At 43.7% G+C, this 17,447-nt stretch overlaps 2 protein-coding genes across 4 annotated transcripts in view; one reads left to right on the top strand and one right to left on the bottom strand.

The window, feature by feature from the left end:
• Positions 1-14,734, bottom strand: part of elavl4 (ELAV like neuron-specific RNA binding protein 4) — a 79,404-nt gene extending 64,670 nt beyond the window's left edge. For 2 of the 3 annotated variants that reach the window (XM_069150431.1, XM_069150432.1), the window contains exons 1-2: positions 14,506-14,734; positions 13,583-13,723 (exon numbers count right to left, since the gene is read on the bottom strand). In XM_069150431.1, the coding sequence (XP_069006532.1) occupies positions 13,583-13,723; positions 14,506-14,553 (189 nt within the window). In that variant the 5' untranslated portion in view covers positions 14,554-14,734. The remainder of the gene's footprint in view (positions 1-13,582; positions 13,724-14,505) is intronic. The other variant, XM_069150433.1, reaches the window with a different exon arrangement.
• The window catches only part of LOC138198793 (cytosolic carboxypeptidase 6-like), a 289,794-nt gene that overhangs the window by 1,504 nt on the left and 270,843 nt on the right, over positions 1-17,447 (top strand). The window lies entirely within an intron of this gene.

The raw sequence follows: 17,447 nt of genomic DNA, 5'->3' as shown, positions 1-17,447 counted from the left end.
AATTCCACTTAAAGAAAAAGGAACCAGAGCAAACACCTCTCTCTCTCTCTCTCTCTCTCTCTCTCTACCTTTTCCCCCAAAAAGCCATTTATGGAATGTCCAGTCACCTCGCGCGCGTTCTCTCATTGGCTGGGGAGGTGCGGACGGGGCGGTGCCGCTCGAAGGATGAGAGCGGAGGAGGCAGGCTCGTGTGGTCCAAGTCGCGGGGTGTAGGGAAGCATCGTGCAGCGGGGTAGGTGCCAGGACGAAGTTAAGGTGATTCGATGTTTGTGTATGCACATAATTATCCGTCACCCGGCTGTTAATAATTATGCGCGAGCTCAGCATACGCTTTGACTCGTGCATGAACTGCAGCTCTTTAGTTTAAAGGAGCGTGCCTGCGCGTCCCTTCTTTTGTCATTAAGCTGCAAAAGAGGCTGTCTGCATTATTGCTGCAGTGTATGCTCCCTGTTGTTAAGCCATGTGGAGACCTATCCTTAGCTGAAAAAAACGGCAGCAGCAGTTCTCCATTTTACCCTGGCCATAAAATAACTAAATAAATAAAAGATTAAAAAAAATTAAAATAAAAGATCTACAAAAATTAAAACGGGGCACTTCTTAGACATCCTAAAACCACACCAGTCATTTTTGAGTAGCCTGACTGAGTTAGGTTTCCTGTTTTATACAGTAACCGAACTCTCATTAATAAATGGCTGCTACCACACTAGCCTTTATTGTTGCCAATTACTCTGGCAAATACTAATAATATAATATTCCCTAGTTTTCTTGGTTATAATGAATATTTATATATAATACTCTCTCTATGCCCAGCAGCAAACGTGCCTCAGGTTGATTTTGTCCACCTGGCCCTTATCTCAGGCAGACAAGAAGAGGGAGCTCTTGCTTCCTTGAACACAGTTACCTGGCAGGCAACGCTTCTTTGGCTGCACCTTCACACACACATACGCTTACACATACATACGTACAATCACAATATACATACTGAAACACGTGTTTCTTCTCAACATGCTCGACAAGCAAGCATAACTAACGCATATTCAAGTGCACACCTTCTCACATTCAGGCACATTCAAGCATCTTATGCTGTAGATATAAGTATATAGGCTGATATAGGACAACTCTAGTTGTCTCCTCATGTTGCCAAGAGATGAAAACATCATTGACTTCCCAACACATTATAACACTGTTTTCCTTTGTGTTAGACGCAGCAATAAAAGGCTGTCAGCAAGGCTGCTCTTATTCTCATGCTGTTTTGTTTCAGCCGTCGGAAGCCTGGCAGAACTAATGTAACTCTGGACATCCATCAAGCTAAGGGAGATCTCTTCTCTCCTTCCACCTACATTCCTGATTACAGATCGCGATATCGAATTTATAATGTAAAGCCAGTGGATATACAACTTCTGGTTGAGAATACATTCATGGATTGCAAGTCTGATTAAAAATATAGTAATTCTTCGTTACACAAACTTGAAATGGATGACATGTACAAATCTAACAAATAGAGCTGAAACAAACAATAATGGAGCTGTTGATCTACAGAAAATAGTCCAGATTTGCTGCTTTTCTCTGCGAGTTTGGAATGTTGGGTCAGAAAATGGATAATCAATCAAATAATATTTGTAAAGATAAAGTCTTACTGGCATGTTAAACATTGTAAAAACATTTTCGACACCTCGTAGCAATTGAGAATAACGGCAAACTTGACACTCGGGTCTCAAAGCAAACCATGCACTATAAATCACGTCGAGCACGAGTTGTTATTGTCTGATTACTGTAGCTAAATGAGGCCCTCTGTAACTCGGTAAAGGCCCTGCTGTTTACATATATAATCTACTGTAATCATACATTGCAAACAGAATACACACCGTACAGCAAATGGCACATATGCACACTTAATCTCACTCTACGTGTACTTATACGATTGTAAATTTCAGCCGTAGGTACACAAGTTAGCTCCCAAATGAACACACTGAAAAAAAACCCCACATTGTTAGGAAAGTGTAAAAACAGGAAGAAGACGAAGCGTCAGGACTGATGAGGCCAGTTGTGGCTGACAAAAAGGAAGCAGTGAACTGAAGCTCCTCAGTCTCTCTCCTTCTTCCCCTGACCGCTCCACCTGTCTTCTTTGCAACAGCTAGCTAGCTAGCCTAGCGGAACCATGTGCCTGACATACTAATGAGAATCCTCACTACGCCCTCAATTAGGCCCGAGCAGTACACACACACACACACACACACACACGCACACACACACGCACACACACACGCACGCACACACACACACACACACACACACACACACACACACACACACACACAGGAAGATGGGCTGAACAAGCTCGCTATTGTTTCAGATAGAATAAAATATGCTGGCACTTGCAGTCTGGAGATTTGTACCGATCATACTGTATATAACAAAACAGAGGGAGAGTAATGTGGAATGAAACACAATGAAAATGGATTAAAATAGCAGTGCGTCTTTGTCTCTCCGCCTTTGTTGTGCGCTTCTTTATCTTTTGCTGCCATAGAGCAGAGAAGCAGAATTTGCAGCTGAATAGTGCAGGCAACAAACCCTCCGTCTTCTGTCCATCTGTCATCCTCCTTGCTCTGACCTTTTGAGTTTAATAAAAGCTCTGGGTTGGACCCGGAAAAGACTTCCTCCACCCCACCGCCTCTGATATTCCCGGCCGAACTATGTTTTATTGTTGCTTTTTAATTCCTTACGGTAAAGAATAGAGTCGGGGCTATGGTGGAGACTTACTCCACAAGTCACGTCTCTGTTTTTGTCTTCTGTCAACTCTTAACTGCTGATGTGTCGAGGCAGTAAAACAAAGGAGGCGATCGTTTTCTTAATCCATAATGGATGGTGTTTGTGAGGTTGTTTTTACCCTCTGTAATATGATCCAAATAACCTTTTGTCTAAATGAGAATATGATTTGGAAGTGAAAATAGTCTCTCGCAGTCGTCTTGCTCGGCGTGTCGTTTCGCTAGATTGCTCTACGGGATCGTGATTTTAGAAAGCAATGAAAGCGACTACCACTACTCTGTAAATTAGCCATAAACAAAATCTGTTCTTTCCACTGTGTGCTGTTACGGAGTGTGTAGTCATGATATATAGACACACACCAAAGTCGGAGCCGTGTTGCTGCCATGTATTAGTTAAGGATAGACACTGTGCATTCTATTATTGTGTATAGACTGATGGAGGGAGTGGCTGAGATATTCTATCAAGGACTTTACTGTCTGGACGTTGGAAATGTAGCTTATTATCTGTTGGATTTGGCTCTCTCTACTTCAAAATGCAACACAGCAGTGAATAAATGTAGAAATATTAAAGTAGTAATTAATGTTAATGATTAAATGGGCTACTTTTTTTTTTTTTTTTTTAAAGGCACTTCCATTTTGTTAGGCTTTGCACAAAAAAAGTACCCAGAAATGATTGGATGCATTATTTGGCCTTTTTAGATGATGAGTAATGCTAAATAGTTTTTGAGGAGGTAAATGATATTTCTTTCCTCTTGCAGCGATTTTGAAAGTTAAAAAGCTTTTGTGGCTGTAACCCAGGAGGGCCAGCCGTACTGTCAGCAATGTGAAACGCCATCTCGCTTATTGGCTCTGGCTCGTATCCATGAACACACACACCTCAAGCACAACTGACGACAAACATACACAAACAGATGTAAGCTCAGACATACTGTACATAGCAGCCACCACACGGTTAAAAACAGAATATTTTAAAAGCCGGAGGTTTTAAGACCTGGACATCAGAAGTGCATTCAGCCTGTGCGTGGAAACCTGCTAATTCTGAAAGCACAGCGCTGGCTAATTGTCATGAACTCCTCCTGCCCTCCATTCTGCCCAGCGTCTCCTCCCTAAGCCCCTCCTAGTCACAGACATTAATGGATTAACTGCAGGCTGTGTGGTTTCCTCTTCCTCTCTCACTCTCCTGCACGAACTCAAGATGCTACATCTCTGCCACGCCCTCAAAATCCTGTTTATTTATGCCCATTTTCCAGGTTTGAACTATCAAATATACCACGGGTTACGGCACTGTAGATAAACAACCTACTCCGGCAGCAGCTGGATAACAAGTGTGAAGAATAGCATGCGCAATATAGCAGGTTTTGGTTTGAATATGCAGCTTGCAGACAGTGATAATTGTGGGTGCTCTCGGTTCAAGTCTTGTTAACTGTCAGACACAGTGTTTCAACACCTGTCTTATGTTTCACTCTGCATAATAAGACTTCTATTTAAAGGAGGAGAAGTGAAGATACTGAGGTGTTACCTCAAAGTACTGAAAGAAAATACCTTGATTATTAACAACAGAAGGAAATCTTGTGTTTAGCACCAACCCCCCCCCCCCCCCCCCCACACACACACACACACACACACACACCTCCCCCCAACTTTGCAATTGCTACTCAGGTTCAGAGCAAATGAATGCAACCAAAGACACGAGACATAAAACACAGTCTGAAACAGAACTGCACAGTGCGGCAACAACGCTTAAATTAAAGATAAAACTGTATTTTAACAAAGCAATACTTATTGGGCCCGGTTAATTTCATTTCAGCTTATCACATAATTCACAGTAGTCGATGCAGTAAAACAGCCTAATATATTTAATAGCTCAGCACATGCCTCTCAGTGTGCCGGGGTTTACTCAGGCTCTTTTCTTTCTTTTTTTTTTTTTTATTCGCCCTTGAAGGACAGATTTAGTTGCTCTATTGAAGTTCTGGCAGTAGTAAGATCTCGCTGTGCTACTCAGACTGATGACTGCCTCTCTCCTGGCAGGTGTCCACCCTCTGCCGGTAACAATCAACAAATGAGAATCGCAGCCTTCAAACTTGCCCGTCTCCCTAAGCGGCGACAAACTCAGCAGCACTGAAATGCCAGACAGCAGACACGATAACATGGGGCTGTTTCTGGACCACAACGGTCGGGTTGGACTCCATCGACTTTTGTTGTCTGATTTCAGTGTTGAGATGAAGGTCCTTATTTGCCAGGGTAACTGGTGCACACAGTGTGGATTATTATTTGTTTTGGTTATTTCATGGTTAAAGATGCGTTTTGCACCTGCATTGCTGCTGCACATTCAGTCAAATCACATCTTCTCTGTCTCCCCAAAAGCTCTATGTGCTCTGGTTATTTAGTAATGGAGGGGAGCAGATGGGTGTAGTTCTGCCATAAAAAAAACTGCTCCTAAAAGAAAACCGATGTCCTTAAAGCAGGACAAGCAGATTCAACACAACGGCACCTGGCTGAAACCACTGAGGGCAGATCATGTTGAATTATTTTGGGAGGACAGTCAAACTCACAGACAGTCAGGCTGAAGGTCTGTGGATCAAAAAAGTGCAAAGATTGCACAAATGATCAAATTCCCCAACTTGCTGCTAGAAAAACATCAAACATATCTTTCATATTTTAACTCAAAATCATATAATTACCCTGATAATACAGTTTGGCCTATGTCCCAACCATAAACTCAGCTTCGAAAGCTTTGTTCTCGGGGGCTTGTCTGTTTGATTGACAGGTTGTGCAGTCAGGTTACGGCTATCGGTGGGCGGGACGTAGTATGGTGGGTTTACGATCAGATTGAGTCAGATCCACTGCTCGTTCACCCCCCAGTTCGCCCAAATATGGTCACTTCCGGCTCCAAACTGCTCTGAATTAGCAAGATGGCGCTGGCCAATATCCGAACTGGAGGCCTCATTACGGCCGTTCACAAACCAATGGGTGACGTCACGGTTGGTTGCCGCCTGGTCCCAACAAAATCTAAGAGTGTGCTCAACATTTTAAAGCCATGCAAATGTACACCCAGCTCTTACAGTTACATACATCCTACTGACACTCTTAACCAAAAGCCATGGAGAAACGTTGTGTTGATTACTGACAGTTCAGGGTTAATTATGGGGTTACAGCTCAGTGCTTTGAGTTCATTGTTCCTGGTGTTAATTGTGAGAAAACAAAAAAGTTGTGATTTCACTTTGGATAATCTTTGTATTTGCTAAAACTAACAACTAAACCCTATATCGGCTTGCCATTTTACAAACCTGTGAGAGACAGAGAGAAGGTCCCTTGAATTGTTACTTAAATGTATACTATGATACATTTTTTGGGATACATTTTTTTACTAATCTAGTCTGAGCTTCCCTCCTTCATCCTCTTCCCTGCGTGTCAGTCGGCATGATACACAGTCAGCTTAACCCCTGCCTGTGTCACTCTCCCTGGTGGAAACTCCTCAGATCAGAAATGAATTCTTCATGCTGATCCCGGAACAAGGCTGGGCTGCCTTTGTCACAGCCACTTTCTTCAACTTTAACTCAAAGCTCTTTGGCGTGGCTGCAGCTTTGCAAACTGCTGAGATGTGACAAGGAGAGAACGGGCTGTTTGAAAGCTCACGCTGAACAAACCAGAATACATTGGTTCCTTTTAAGAGAGAACATCGATGTTTGTTTTTGTCTTTTCTTACGGAAGAGTGAATGATGGTAATGGTCTTTGAGTTTGTATCCCAACACATATGAGAGGAGGATTGTGTAGGTGCCCAGAAAAGGCTTAGCAATGCATTCGCTGAAGAGGCGGGCATGTGTTCTGGCACTGAGATCGTATTCTCTACGGGACTGTGGTGGATTAGTGTCCATTTGGACAACAGAGTGGTCCGCAGCTTGGGGTGACATTCAACTTCAGCAGGCCAGCATCTCTCGCACGGATCATAAAGTTTAATCCTGCTGTTAACTGTCATGGCTGTATAGTGAACGTAAAGGGTGATACTTGTAGTAAAAGACGGGTATAATGGTACGTTTTTCTGTCGATGTTGCGTCTTTTGGTCTAAATCGGGTGTGTGAAGCGAAGCGGCGATCGTGCTGCAGTGGATCATGGGGGTTTTAGTGGTGGGCTTTGGGGCTGCGAGGACGGCAGCCCGTTTTGCGTTTGATCCCGGTCGGGGTACATCCATGCTCACAGGGCGACTGCTGTGGTCCATCTGGTGGAGGCTTTAATCTCAACTCCCTCCACTTCCACACTAACAGTAACACAAAGCACACACAGCCTCCCACTCGAGCTTCTTTAGACTGCTGCTCACTGTCAGACTCTTTTATTTACATTATTTATTTTCTGTCCTTTTTGCAGCCACGTAGCTCTTTGCATAAATGTTTTTCTTCGTTTACAGACCTCCAGCAGAAACAAATCTAAGGCCTGCATGCTGTCTCCTCAAAAAAATCTCACACTATCAGATCTGCATAACTGACTGCACCGCTGCTTTTGATAAGTAATAACCTTTCAGAAATTAGACACCCTTCGCAGGGCTGGCCATCAGCACTGTGGGCCAAAACATGCCCATGCTGCACAAATCCAGCTCTCTAAATGTCACTTCATGCTTAACCGCCCTTTTTCATGCTTGAAGAAGAGCAAGCGGGCAATGAAAAAAAAAAAAGCCCCACCGGGTTTCAGTTTAAATGCCTACATGCTTAGAGACATGTTTCAGCTATTTTGAAACATTTAGCCGATTAAAGAGAGAGAAAAAGAAGTCTTCAGACACTCTGAGAAGAAGAGACATTATGTAGAAAAGGCAGCAGTCATGTTCTGAGAAAACTTTGTAATATTAAGTTCAATGTGAGACTATAAAAACAGAGGCAAATAATAAATTTACATATTTGTAATAGTTCTGTAACAGATGCAAGTTCTCCTCTGCGTCAGTTCACTTTACAGTCTTGTCACCGGTCCGAGACGGACTCAAAATGCTGCTGTTAGAATACATTTATTATTAATGGGAGAGAGGGGTTAGCAGGTAATGATGATGCTGTTGTTGCATGTCCTCCTCTCGGAGAAAAATACCTCTGGCATTTTCATCGGCTTCCAATATGTCTTGACTTAGTCTGTCTTTCATAAGCAACTGGAAATAATCATACATGTAAAACTGCTTTATTTTGTGTACATAAAGTAGTAGACACCTTGAAGTGGACGCAATGGCAAGCCACTTCACTGGTCACTTGTCTTCCGCACTAATGCACAAGTCAGCCGTACATCATTTATTCATGGTGACGGCAGATACTTTGCCTCATCCCCGGCAATTAGGGAATCAATAAAAACGCATTGGCTTTGAAACTATCAATTCTAAGAGGGGGAGGGGAGGGGGGATAGTGTTGTTCATCAACATGCCAGGATCCCAGACGCAGACAATCACTCAAGTATCGTCAGCGTTTGTCAGCTCAGCATCAACAGGCGCTGAGCTGTCAACAGGAAGGCGCGTCACTGCTCTCAAAATGACGGCCACGTATTGTTCGGGTGGGAGTTCTCACCTGCAAAATGGGCGCTTCATTGGGCACAACAAAAAAAAGATAATTTAATGTCACAATTCACAAGATTCAGTTCGCATTATGAATTTTTTGTGTGTTGTCAGAGGGAGGACTGAGCTGAGTGAGATTATCATAGACGGAGACAGGTCAGTAAAGGGCTTGATATGGCTAATACCTCTTTTGTCAAGGTTTATAAGGCTGACATATCCACGGGACATTTTGATAACGCTGTCAGTTTTATAATTAATTCAGTAAACCCGAATGATCCAACACACACACACCCCAAAATGCTCTTTAAAGGGAACAATATGTCGACCTCGAATGGCATTAGATTTAGCTGTAAGCCTCTGAATTGGACACCACTGTCAAAATAGCAGCTGAGGAACGTTTCTATTTTTCCACATTAATTGTTTGCAAAATACGAAGAGCCCCTTAAATTCGAGGACACAATACTACTTTCTCTGCAGTCTTGTCTGTTTCATTATTTCCCTCTGTATTTATCCTCCCAAACCAGATGCAATAACTGCAACTGAATGTAAAAATATTGTCCAAGAGAGGCAACGAATCTATCCCTGAAATTAAATGTTTTATATTACCGCGCAAAAAAGCAGCCCTGGGAATTTCTTTCTTTTTTATTTATTTATTTTTTAATTAAAGAAGAAAAATGAGCAGCAGGAAGTGAGATTATTTTATTCAACCTATTGAACTGTACACATGTAGACACAGCGTCGAGTTAAATCCCCCACTACAATCCACAGGCCCACCACGGATAGATAATCCACCACTACGTAAACTATAATTATGATGACTGTGATTTAGTTATGTTAATCCGTGTATTAAAAGAGCTGTCAATCAGCGTGGGAATAATAACGGGTTCAAATCTTCTCCTTTAGGTTTTTAGCTGTGGGTGTGACCCTTTTCTTTACTTTTGGATCAATGGGTCGTGCTCTTCGCCCGCCTCTGTAATAATTACTATAGTGTTTGTTTTAGTGAAGTGACATGATCACTGTGGTACTGCTGTTTGGTCACAAGTGTGAAGAGTCATTTCAAAGTGCACGGAGTCCACTCAGAAAACATGAGCCCCACCACTGCCATTATACGAGTGATATCACAGGTGACCTTTGGCTGGGCGTGGACACTTGTGTTGGTGCAGCACGCCATGCTGCGGTTAGTCTATTGTTTATGGATCACTTCACTACTCCTTTTTTTTTTTTTTTTTTTCCTTTCGGTGGCAGAGTTCAAGAGTACGAAAAATTGGTAGGTAATCAATTAAGTAATTATGGTAATGATGCAACACACTTAAATAGGCACCTCGCGGACGGGTTGCATTTCTATGTTGTACAAAAAAGACTGAGATGGAGACAGAGAGACAGAGAGGAAAAAACAAAGACGAGGGAGCGAGTACACTTAGCTTTATAGTGTATGTGTCTGTGAAAGCGTGTGTGCGTGTGCGTGTGTGTGCGTGTGTGCGTGCGTGTGTGTGTGTGTGTGTGTGTATTTGTCTGTGCATGAGCCTGAAGACACCTGCTCCATTCTGCAGTGATGGCTCCCAGCGGGACACAGGCTCAGCTGCTGATCACTAGGCCCTCCCTGCAGCACTGGTGGCCAACACACACACACACACACACACACACACACACACACACACACACACACACACACACACACACACACACACACACACACCTCTTCCAACAAATCTGAACCCTTCAGGCCCCCCTCATAGAGCCTCTCTCTATGTTCCTCGTAACTGACACACCACATGTGCTCATATCAAGTGCAAACATGACATGATGAACACGCACACACACACAAGCTGCAGAGTCTGTGTTCATGGGATGTTGCATGTAAATTCTATGACACGGTGCGGTCATAACGTGCTCTATTTTGAGATATGCTATAGGGATGATATGGCAGCATGTCTTTTTTTTTCCTCGACAGCCCTATAACTAAAAAGCTGTGTTGAACAGAGCACTGCATCAAACCATCATATTTCATGCGACTGTGATTGCAGTCAAAGGATAAAATGATCTAAAGAATATTTTTGGCCCTCTCTTGTTTGCGTTCATCTTCATACGTTTGCGTCCTGGAGACTGTTATCTTCAGCTTTTTGGCTAATGTTAGTAAAATATCACACGATAACCACATTTGTTTTTTGGCAGTCCTGCATTAATCAACCGCCATTGTACTTGTGGCTCGATTATTATCCCGCGTTTTGCACGTATCTTCATCTCTCTGTTTCTCTTCTTTTTTTTTTTTTCCCCCTGTGTGGCGTCGCTCAGTCTGCTGCACCTGTTTGTGCCTCAGTGACAGCAGGGTTGTGGAGCATAAATGAACTAATTTCCTGGATATAGAGAACACTGCAATCAAGGAAAGGGGAAATGCAGTGAGCGGCAGATGGAAGGAGCTAATCATTGTTATGAAATAGAGATGACCTCTAACTATCTCCTGGCTGCTAATACACCGTGGCTACACCACGTTTGCCAGCGACTATGCCCACCCACCGCCCACCACACACCCTCCATCCTCTTCTTCTTCTTCTTCCCCCTTTTTGCTTTTTGACGTTATGGTGGCGATGAACGACTATAAGCAGGTTTGAAATGCAACCTTCCTTTTTTAAATTTTTTTTTATGTTTAAACAAAAGATTGGAGTTGTCAAACAAAGCTTCGTGTCACATAGAGAACTCCAGCTGCCTGCAGTGGGTAATCAGTGCAGCTTTCTACAAATTAACAGCATTCAGCTCTGGAGCACGGTGCACTGCAGCTTTTTAGATGTGGGCTTGTGGAAAAAATGTGATCTCAGTGACTGGAAACCAGAACAATTTCACACGTTATCCACAATTTTACCCACTTTGTCTCAGTTTGGTCATTCTGCTCGTCCTAACACTTCAAACCGATCCTGCGGACGCTCATTCTGGAACATCAGGAATTCAGTTCAAATTTAATTTATTGTTTGCTTCTTCGTGTGCCTGGGCTCTTGACGCTTGACGACGAGAACATGCACACACGCAAACAGAGGCATGATACGTAGCACAAACACACACACACACACACACACACACAAAATGCCTTACACATACTAAATAGACGCTTGTTGCAAGGGGAAGTCATGGTAAACTTTGCTGCAGTCGTGTAATGTGTTGAAGATGAAAACATTTAGTTATTCATTCATTTATCAACATACTCATTTCATCCAATAGCGCATTAAATATAAGCAAAATTTGACTTAATTTTAAATAGCAATATCATACAAAAGTAACACTGATTAATGGGTAAAATAACTGTTTTACTTAACAATGAATTTACTCCTTTTCTTTTTGGATGTACGCAGCAATGTTTCACTGCCGCTATAGAGTTCTATTTCCTTTTGATGGCAACGTAAAAAAAAAAAGAAATAGCAATGCTGCATTTGAGGCTTTACACACCAAAAGCCACCAGAATCTTCCAGCACATTTATCTAATGTATGCAAATGATCTCGCTGTGCTTAATGAAGGCACCATTAATCACTATAACGATGGTCTTTTTTAACCAGGGTAATCATGCACACACACACAATCTCTCACACACACACACACACACACACACACACTGTCAAACAAATACAAAAGCCTATGCACTATAACACACACACAGAGAAACATGCCTCATCACCAGCAACACACTCATGACAAATGCGCAAAACCCCCAAAATAAACCATTACCAGACCACTTTGCCAGAAATGCATGATGAGAACATCATACTCACTCTGTTATTAATAACAATTCATTTTGTTAGTTCTTTTTTTTAATATTCTGCACTTTATTTACACTCTGCAATGTTAAATTTAATTTTACATGCAAGTAGTCATCTGATCCTCCTTGGACTGGACTGGTTAAGTAATCAGCTCAAAATTCCATCTAATAAGATTCATCAAAATATGTTAACATGTCAATCATATTTATGTGACAAATTCAGCTAATTAGTTCCACTGGTTTCAACAAATAATTTATGGTCCAGCAGCTTTATGCAAACAGCTGATAACACTGTTGTGAGTCTGAACGGGCAGTGGGAAACACAGTGCTTTGTGCTCTGTATAATGACAATAAAAAACTGGACAGATGTCTTTGAACTCGCGTAAGAATTCAAAGCAGCAGCAACAACAACAACAACAACCACAAAAAACCCAAACTGCAAAAAAAAACAAAAAACATTTTTTGAAGCCCAGCTCCTCTCGGACGCAATTCACTGCTTATCCTCGCCCATGCATTTGCATGCACTTGACGGAAACCCCTGGGTACAGTCAGCAGCATGACAGTGGGTTATGAAGGCTTCCGGGAGGCTCTCGGGTGTGGATCTGAGCCAGTTTGAAGGGGAGCCGAACCAATGAAGAGCCCACAGCAGATTAGACACCCACAGCTTCATGTCGCTTTAATGCGGCGAGTCAGGGATTTTCTTACAACGCTTTTCCCTAAACGCTCAGGGTTTTCTCATGCCCCTTTTTCTCTCTCATTCGCTTCCCCTTGAAGTCATCTTTCCTATCTAAATTGTAGAGTAACGTAGACTCCGGTGTGAAAACGTCCCGTCTATCTACAGGAACTATCTGCTTCCTCTGCTAACGTGACTTGTTGGGATGTTGATTGGAATTTCACTGATTTCCTAGTTATCATCAAACCAGAGCAAATCTGTCATCATAAACAAATGCACAATTTCTAATGGTGGTGAAAAAAAAAAAATTCTTCTTTGTCAAGATTGTTATGTCAAGTTTGGAAATGGTAGAATTATAAGTGTAGCGCTGATGCCTATTTATTAATTCACTGGTGAAAATGAAGTACAGTATTAGAATAAACAGTAAACACTGCACAGCCTGATAGAATTGACCAAATTCAACAATCAGAAAATATATTAACCACACAAACTCGCACATGCACACACACACACACACACACACACACACACACACACACACACACACACACACACACACACACACACACACAGACACACCTCAAATTCCCTTGATAACAGTCTGACTGGCAGAGGCTAAAGACAGAGTAGGCGTCCGTAATTGAACAAACATAACAATGTAAATATTTACTAATACTATCCACTGGGGATACAGGCAGAATCCCACAATTGATTTGCTCTATTTTTCCGCCCTTTTGCTCTTTTCCTCAGCACACACAATTTTCACACACTCTAACTATGTTCTTTTTTTTTTTTTTTCCTCCCCCTGATTTATTCCTCGGCAGTATGCTTGCCTGCGTTCACTAAAGAGATGGAGATAACGTAGGTCTGTCTATCCTCTTACCAGGGGTGACCTGTAGCCCATCTGGGCTGGCGATGACAGGAGATCCCTGGGAAATAGCGGCGAGTGCGTCTCGGGGACGGAGCCCACGCCACTGGCTGCTAGTCCCGAGAGCTGCCCGTACCTCGCCATCATCTTGAGATGCTGCTCACAGAACACACACATTCGTACACAGACACGGGAGGAGAAGGGAGGAGAGAGGAGAGAGGAAAGGGGGAGTGGGGGGGGGGGGTGTGGGGGGCGGGGGGGGGTGGGGAAGCGAAAGAGGGGAAGGGGTGTGAGAGAAGGGAAGGAGAGCAGATAACAGCAGGTAGGAAGGACGGCGAGAATGGTAAAGGACAGAAGAGGGAGTGGAGAGGGGAGGAGGGGGGGGTGGGTGGGGAGGGCATGAAGAAAGAGGGAGGTAGAGGGGGGGATTACAGAACACTTTGCTCTCCCACGAATGCATGTGTGAACATACACGCATACGGGCATACACACTTACAAGGCGGTATACTGTAACGCGCGCATGAAGGCGCACGTACAATTTTTTTTTTTTTTTTAGCCCCAGGTGGGCAATTTCACGAGCAAAGCCTATGTTCGATGGGTCCGATGGCTACCTCGGTTTGGTTACAATACAATAGAGGGATATGAAGTCTCCGCACTGGCTCTCCATTTATTATTACAAGGCAAGGATGAGTGCGAGAAGCGCAGCAGTCCCTTTTCCTGTAACCGGCCATCGTGCTGGGGAAATATAATAAGCAGCTGCTGTTATCAATCACCCCCCACCCCTCCACCCCACCTCCACTCCGTCTTCTGGCTTACACAAGCATACAGAAGTGTACAGACACGCACGGACACACAACAACACACATGACAGAATGGTTGGCAGCAAGACATACGCAGGTGAGGTGTGGAGAGAAGAAAGCAAATCCAGATGTCTTTACCTCATTGCTCAACAGAGCAGCGTTGAGTGTTCGGCTTATTTCGAACATGTTCAGATGCTGATTTTTGTTCGTTCTGTCCTTTTATTTTCAGATTCTCTTCAGTTTTTCTGCTTCCTCCTTTTTTGTTGTTGTTGTTGTTTGTTTCTTTTTGTTGTTGTTGTTTTTTTGTTGTTGTTGTTTTTTTTTGTCAGCGGCTGGGAGTCAGTCCCGGGAACACACACACACACCAAAAAAAAAAAAAAAAAAAAAAAAAAAAAAAAAAAAAAAAGAGAAAAAAAAAAAATCAAGTCAAAAAAGAGGGGGATAGAAAGAAAAAAATCCTCTTTAATTTTCTGATTTTTGGAGTTGTGATTTTTTTTTTTCAGTCCTCTATTTTTTTTTTCTTTTTCTTTTTTTCTTCTCACTCTCTTCCCTGTCTGCTGATGCACTTCTTCTGGCTGCTGTGGCTGTAGTCGCGGCGCGTTGTGCCCAGGGTCTCCGCACACGTCTGAGGAGTCAATATGCTGTCTTTTAAAATCTCCCCAGAGTCAGCACATTAACGCAGGCAGGCAGGCGGTCGGTGGGTCGGTGGGTCGGGCTGGCGGGCTGGCTGGCTCCCTTATCTGTCCCCCGCACACTGGCTCACACAATACGCTCCGATCCTCACACTGCTCGCTAGCAGATTAGCCTGTCCCAAAACATAGCACTTAGTTTAAACTCCCCTCCCTTTTTCCTCTCTCTCTCTCTCCTCTGCTCTCTCTCCCTCCCTCCCTCCTTCTCTCTCTCTCTCTCACTCCATCTCTCTCTGCATCACTCTCTCTTCCCCCATTGCTCACGTATTGAGGCAGCTGCAGTTCGCTGTGCCACCACAAGGTGGGAAGACTGTTCAAGCAGCAGCAGCAGCAGCAGCAGCGACACCATCACCATCACCATCACCGCCACATCCCTTCCTCTCTGTGCCACTCCTAGCTTTTCAGATTTTCCTCTCTTCTCCTCTTTTTTGGGTGTGCGTCTATAACACACATTTATACATGGTGAAGGGGCATTCAGCCTCATGGTAGCTCTCACTCCCTGACCACATGGAAACACAGAGCCAGGATTAATTCAAAGGTTAGGATGTGTGAGGACTAATATTGTTTGGTTTTAATTATGGTTTGGACAACAACAACAACCAAAAAAAAACCAAAAACATGGATGTTAAAATTTAGGAAAGGGGATATCAAAGAAAGGGAAAGTATTTAAGTGTGTATTGGAGGTGTTTTTGTGACGGTAAACGAATGGTATGTAATCAAAACCTGCGCACTGTCGAGGGACCTCGAGAGGGGAAATTGAGGGTGCCTCAGTAATATCTAACGGGGGGGGGGGAAAGTGAGGGTTGGGCTGATGTGAGCATCAAGGTCAGGTGGTTGTCCTTTTCCTCAGCAGGGTGTGGCACAGAGATGACGAAGCAGCCAGTCACAGGCATGGCAGGAGATCCCAACTACGGAGCAAACAAGCCAAAAAAAAAAAAAAAAAAAAAAAAAAAAAAAAAAGGAAAAAGATGAGCTAGACGCGAACCAAGGATATGATTCACTATATTCTTTGAATTTAGTCAGTAACACCTGAGAGGTTTTCAGAGCAGTGACTCACAAGATGCTATATCTGCTGTAACTGCATGCCATGTTTTAGGAAAATAAGAGAAAAGAATGTTTTTTCCATGAGGCTGATGATGCTGTTAAAGTGATTGGGATCATCATCATCTTCACTAATCAAATCTTTAGTGGTGTCTAACTCGTGGCTCCATCAGCGTGGAAAAGGATTTATTCCCTGTGCTTTTAAATGTGCTTTTCGCTGTCTTGGATCAGAGCGGGGAGAGCGGCCAGTTATTAGCAGCCTATTGACTCCGGACCATCTGTTTAGGTGGATGCTGTCCAGCACAGCGGAGGGTTGGGGGTGTGTGGGGAGGGGGGTGGGGGGGGGGGGTGGCGGGATGGGATGGGATGGGGGTTGGAGAGACAGAGAAAGTGACGATGATGACAAATAGATGAGAGGAAGGTGTAAGGCACAAAGCAGAGCAAATTGCTAGTTTTAGCCGATGTTTATGTCAACAGGGAGGAAAGAAAATATGTAGAGAGACTCGCACTTGACAAGCAGGCCGCATGTGATATTGTTTACATGTTTTAAATTAACGCGTTTTGCTTTTCTTCATCAGCAGTGAGAAACGGGAAGGTATCATTAACAGCATCGCTGTGTTATGGCACTGTTATACTGCCTTGGCTTCAAATCCATTTATTTATTTTTTCCTCTTTGAAAAAGGGCTGCTAGCCAGATCCCTGTTCTGTAAAGCCTGTGGTCCCTGGGGACGGCTGGTCCGGCACAACCCTGGGGGGGGGGGGGGGAGAGAGAGAGAGCTGTCAGTTGAATCATCCAGAGTGAGGGCTGATTCCTCAGTCAGCTGCCTCTCAAGCCTTCCTCTCTGACCCAGCCTCACTCCCCCGAGCCCCCTGATTGCTGTCACCATAGTGATTCTCTGTGTACTGCCGGCTGGTCGCTGCAACCCCACAACCCCCCCCCCCCCCCCCCCCTGCCTCTCACAACTGCCCGTCTCCCAACATGGTGCCACTTGTGCCCCATGCTTTGATTTTTGCATGACTTGCTTCCTTCATTGGTGATGGACTTTATGTGTGGAAGTCCTCAGCTGGCCAGAGTAAAAAGGGTTTCCCTGTACTGGGATACAAATACAAAAACATAGATTTGCTCCCCTTGAACACACACACACACACACACACATGCACACTCGCACACACACGCACACACACGCACGCACACACACACACACACACACACACACACACACACACACACACACACACACACACACACACACACACGTTTCGAGCTGGAAACATAAACAATAAATTCTTTGTGGCGTTTGTTTTTTTCCTTTCTTTCAGTTGTGGTACTGAGCTACAAGCACTGACTTA

The sequence above is a fragment of the Embiotoca jacksoni genome, unplaced genomic scaffold (assembly GCF_022577435.1).
Source record: "Embiotoca jacksoni isolate LCO1_2020_lvr unplaced genomic scaffold, fEmbJac1.0.p SCAF_16, whole genome shotgun sequence".
In the NCBI taxonomy this organism is placed as follows: domain Eukaryota; kingdom Metazoa; phylum Chordata; class Actinopteri; family Embiotocidae; genus Embiotoca; species Embiotoca jacksoni.
Note: the sequence above shows the minus strand (reverse complement) of the source record. Positions and strands in the feature narration are given on the sequence as shown.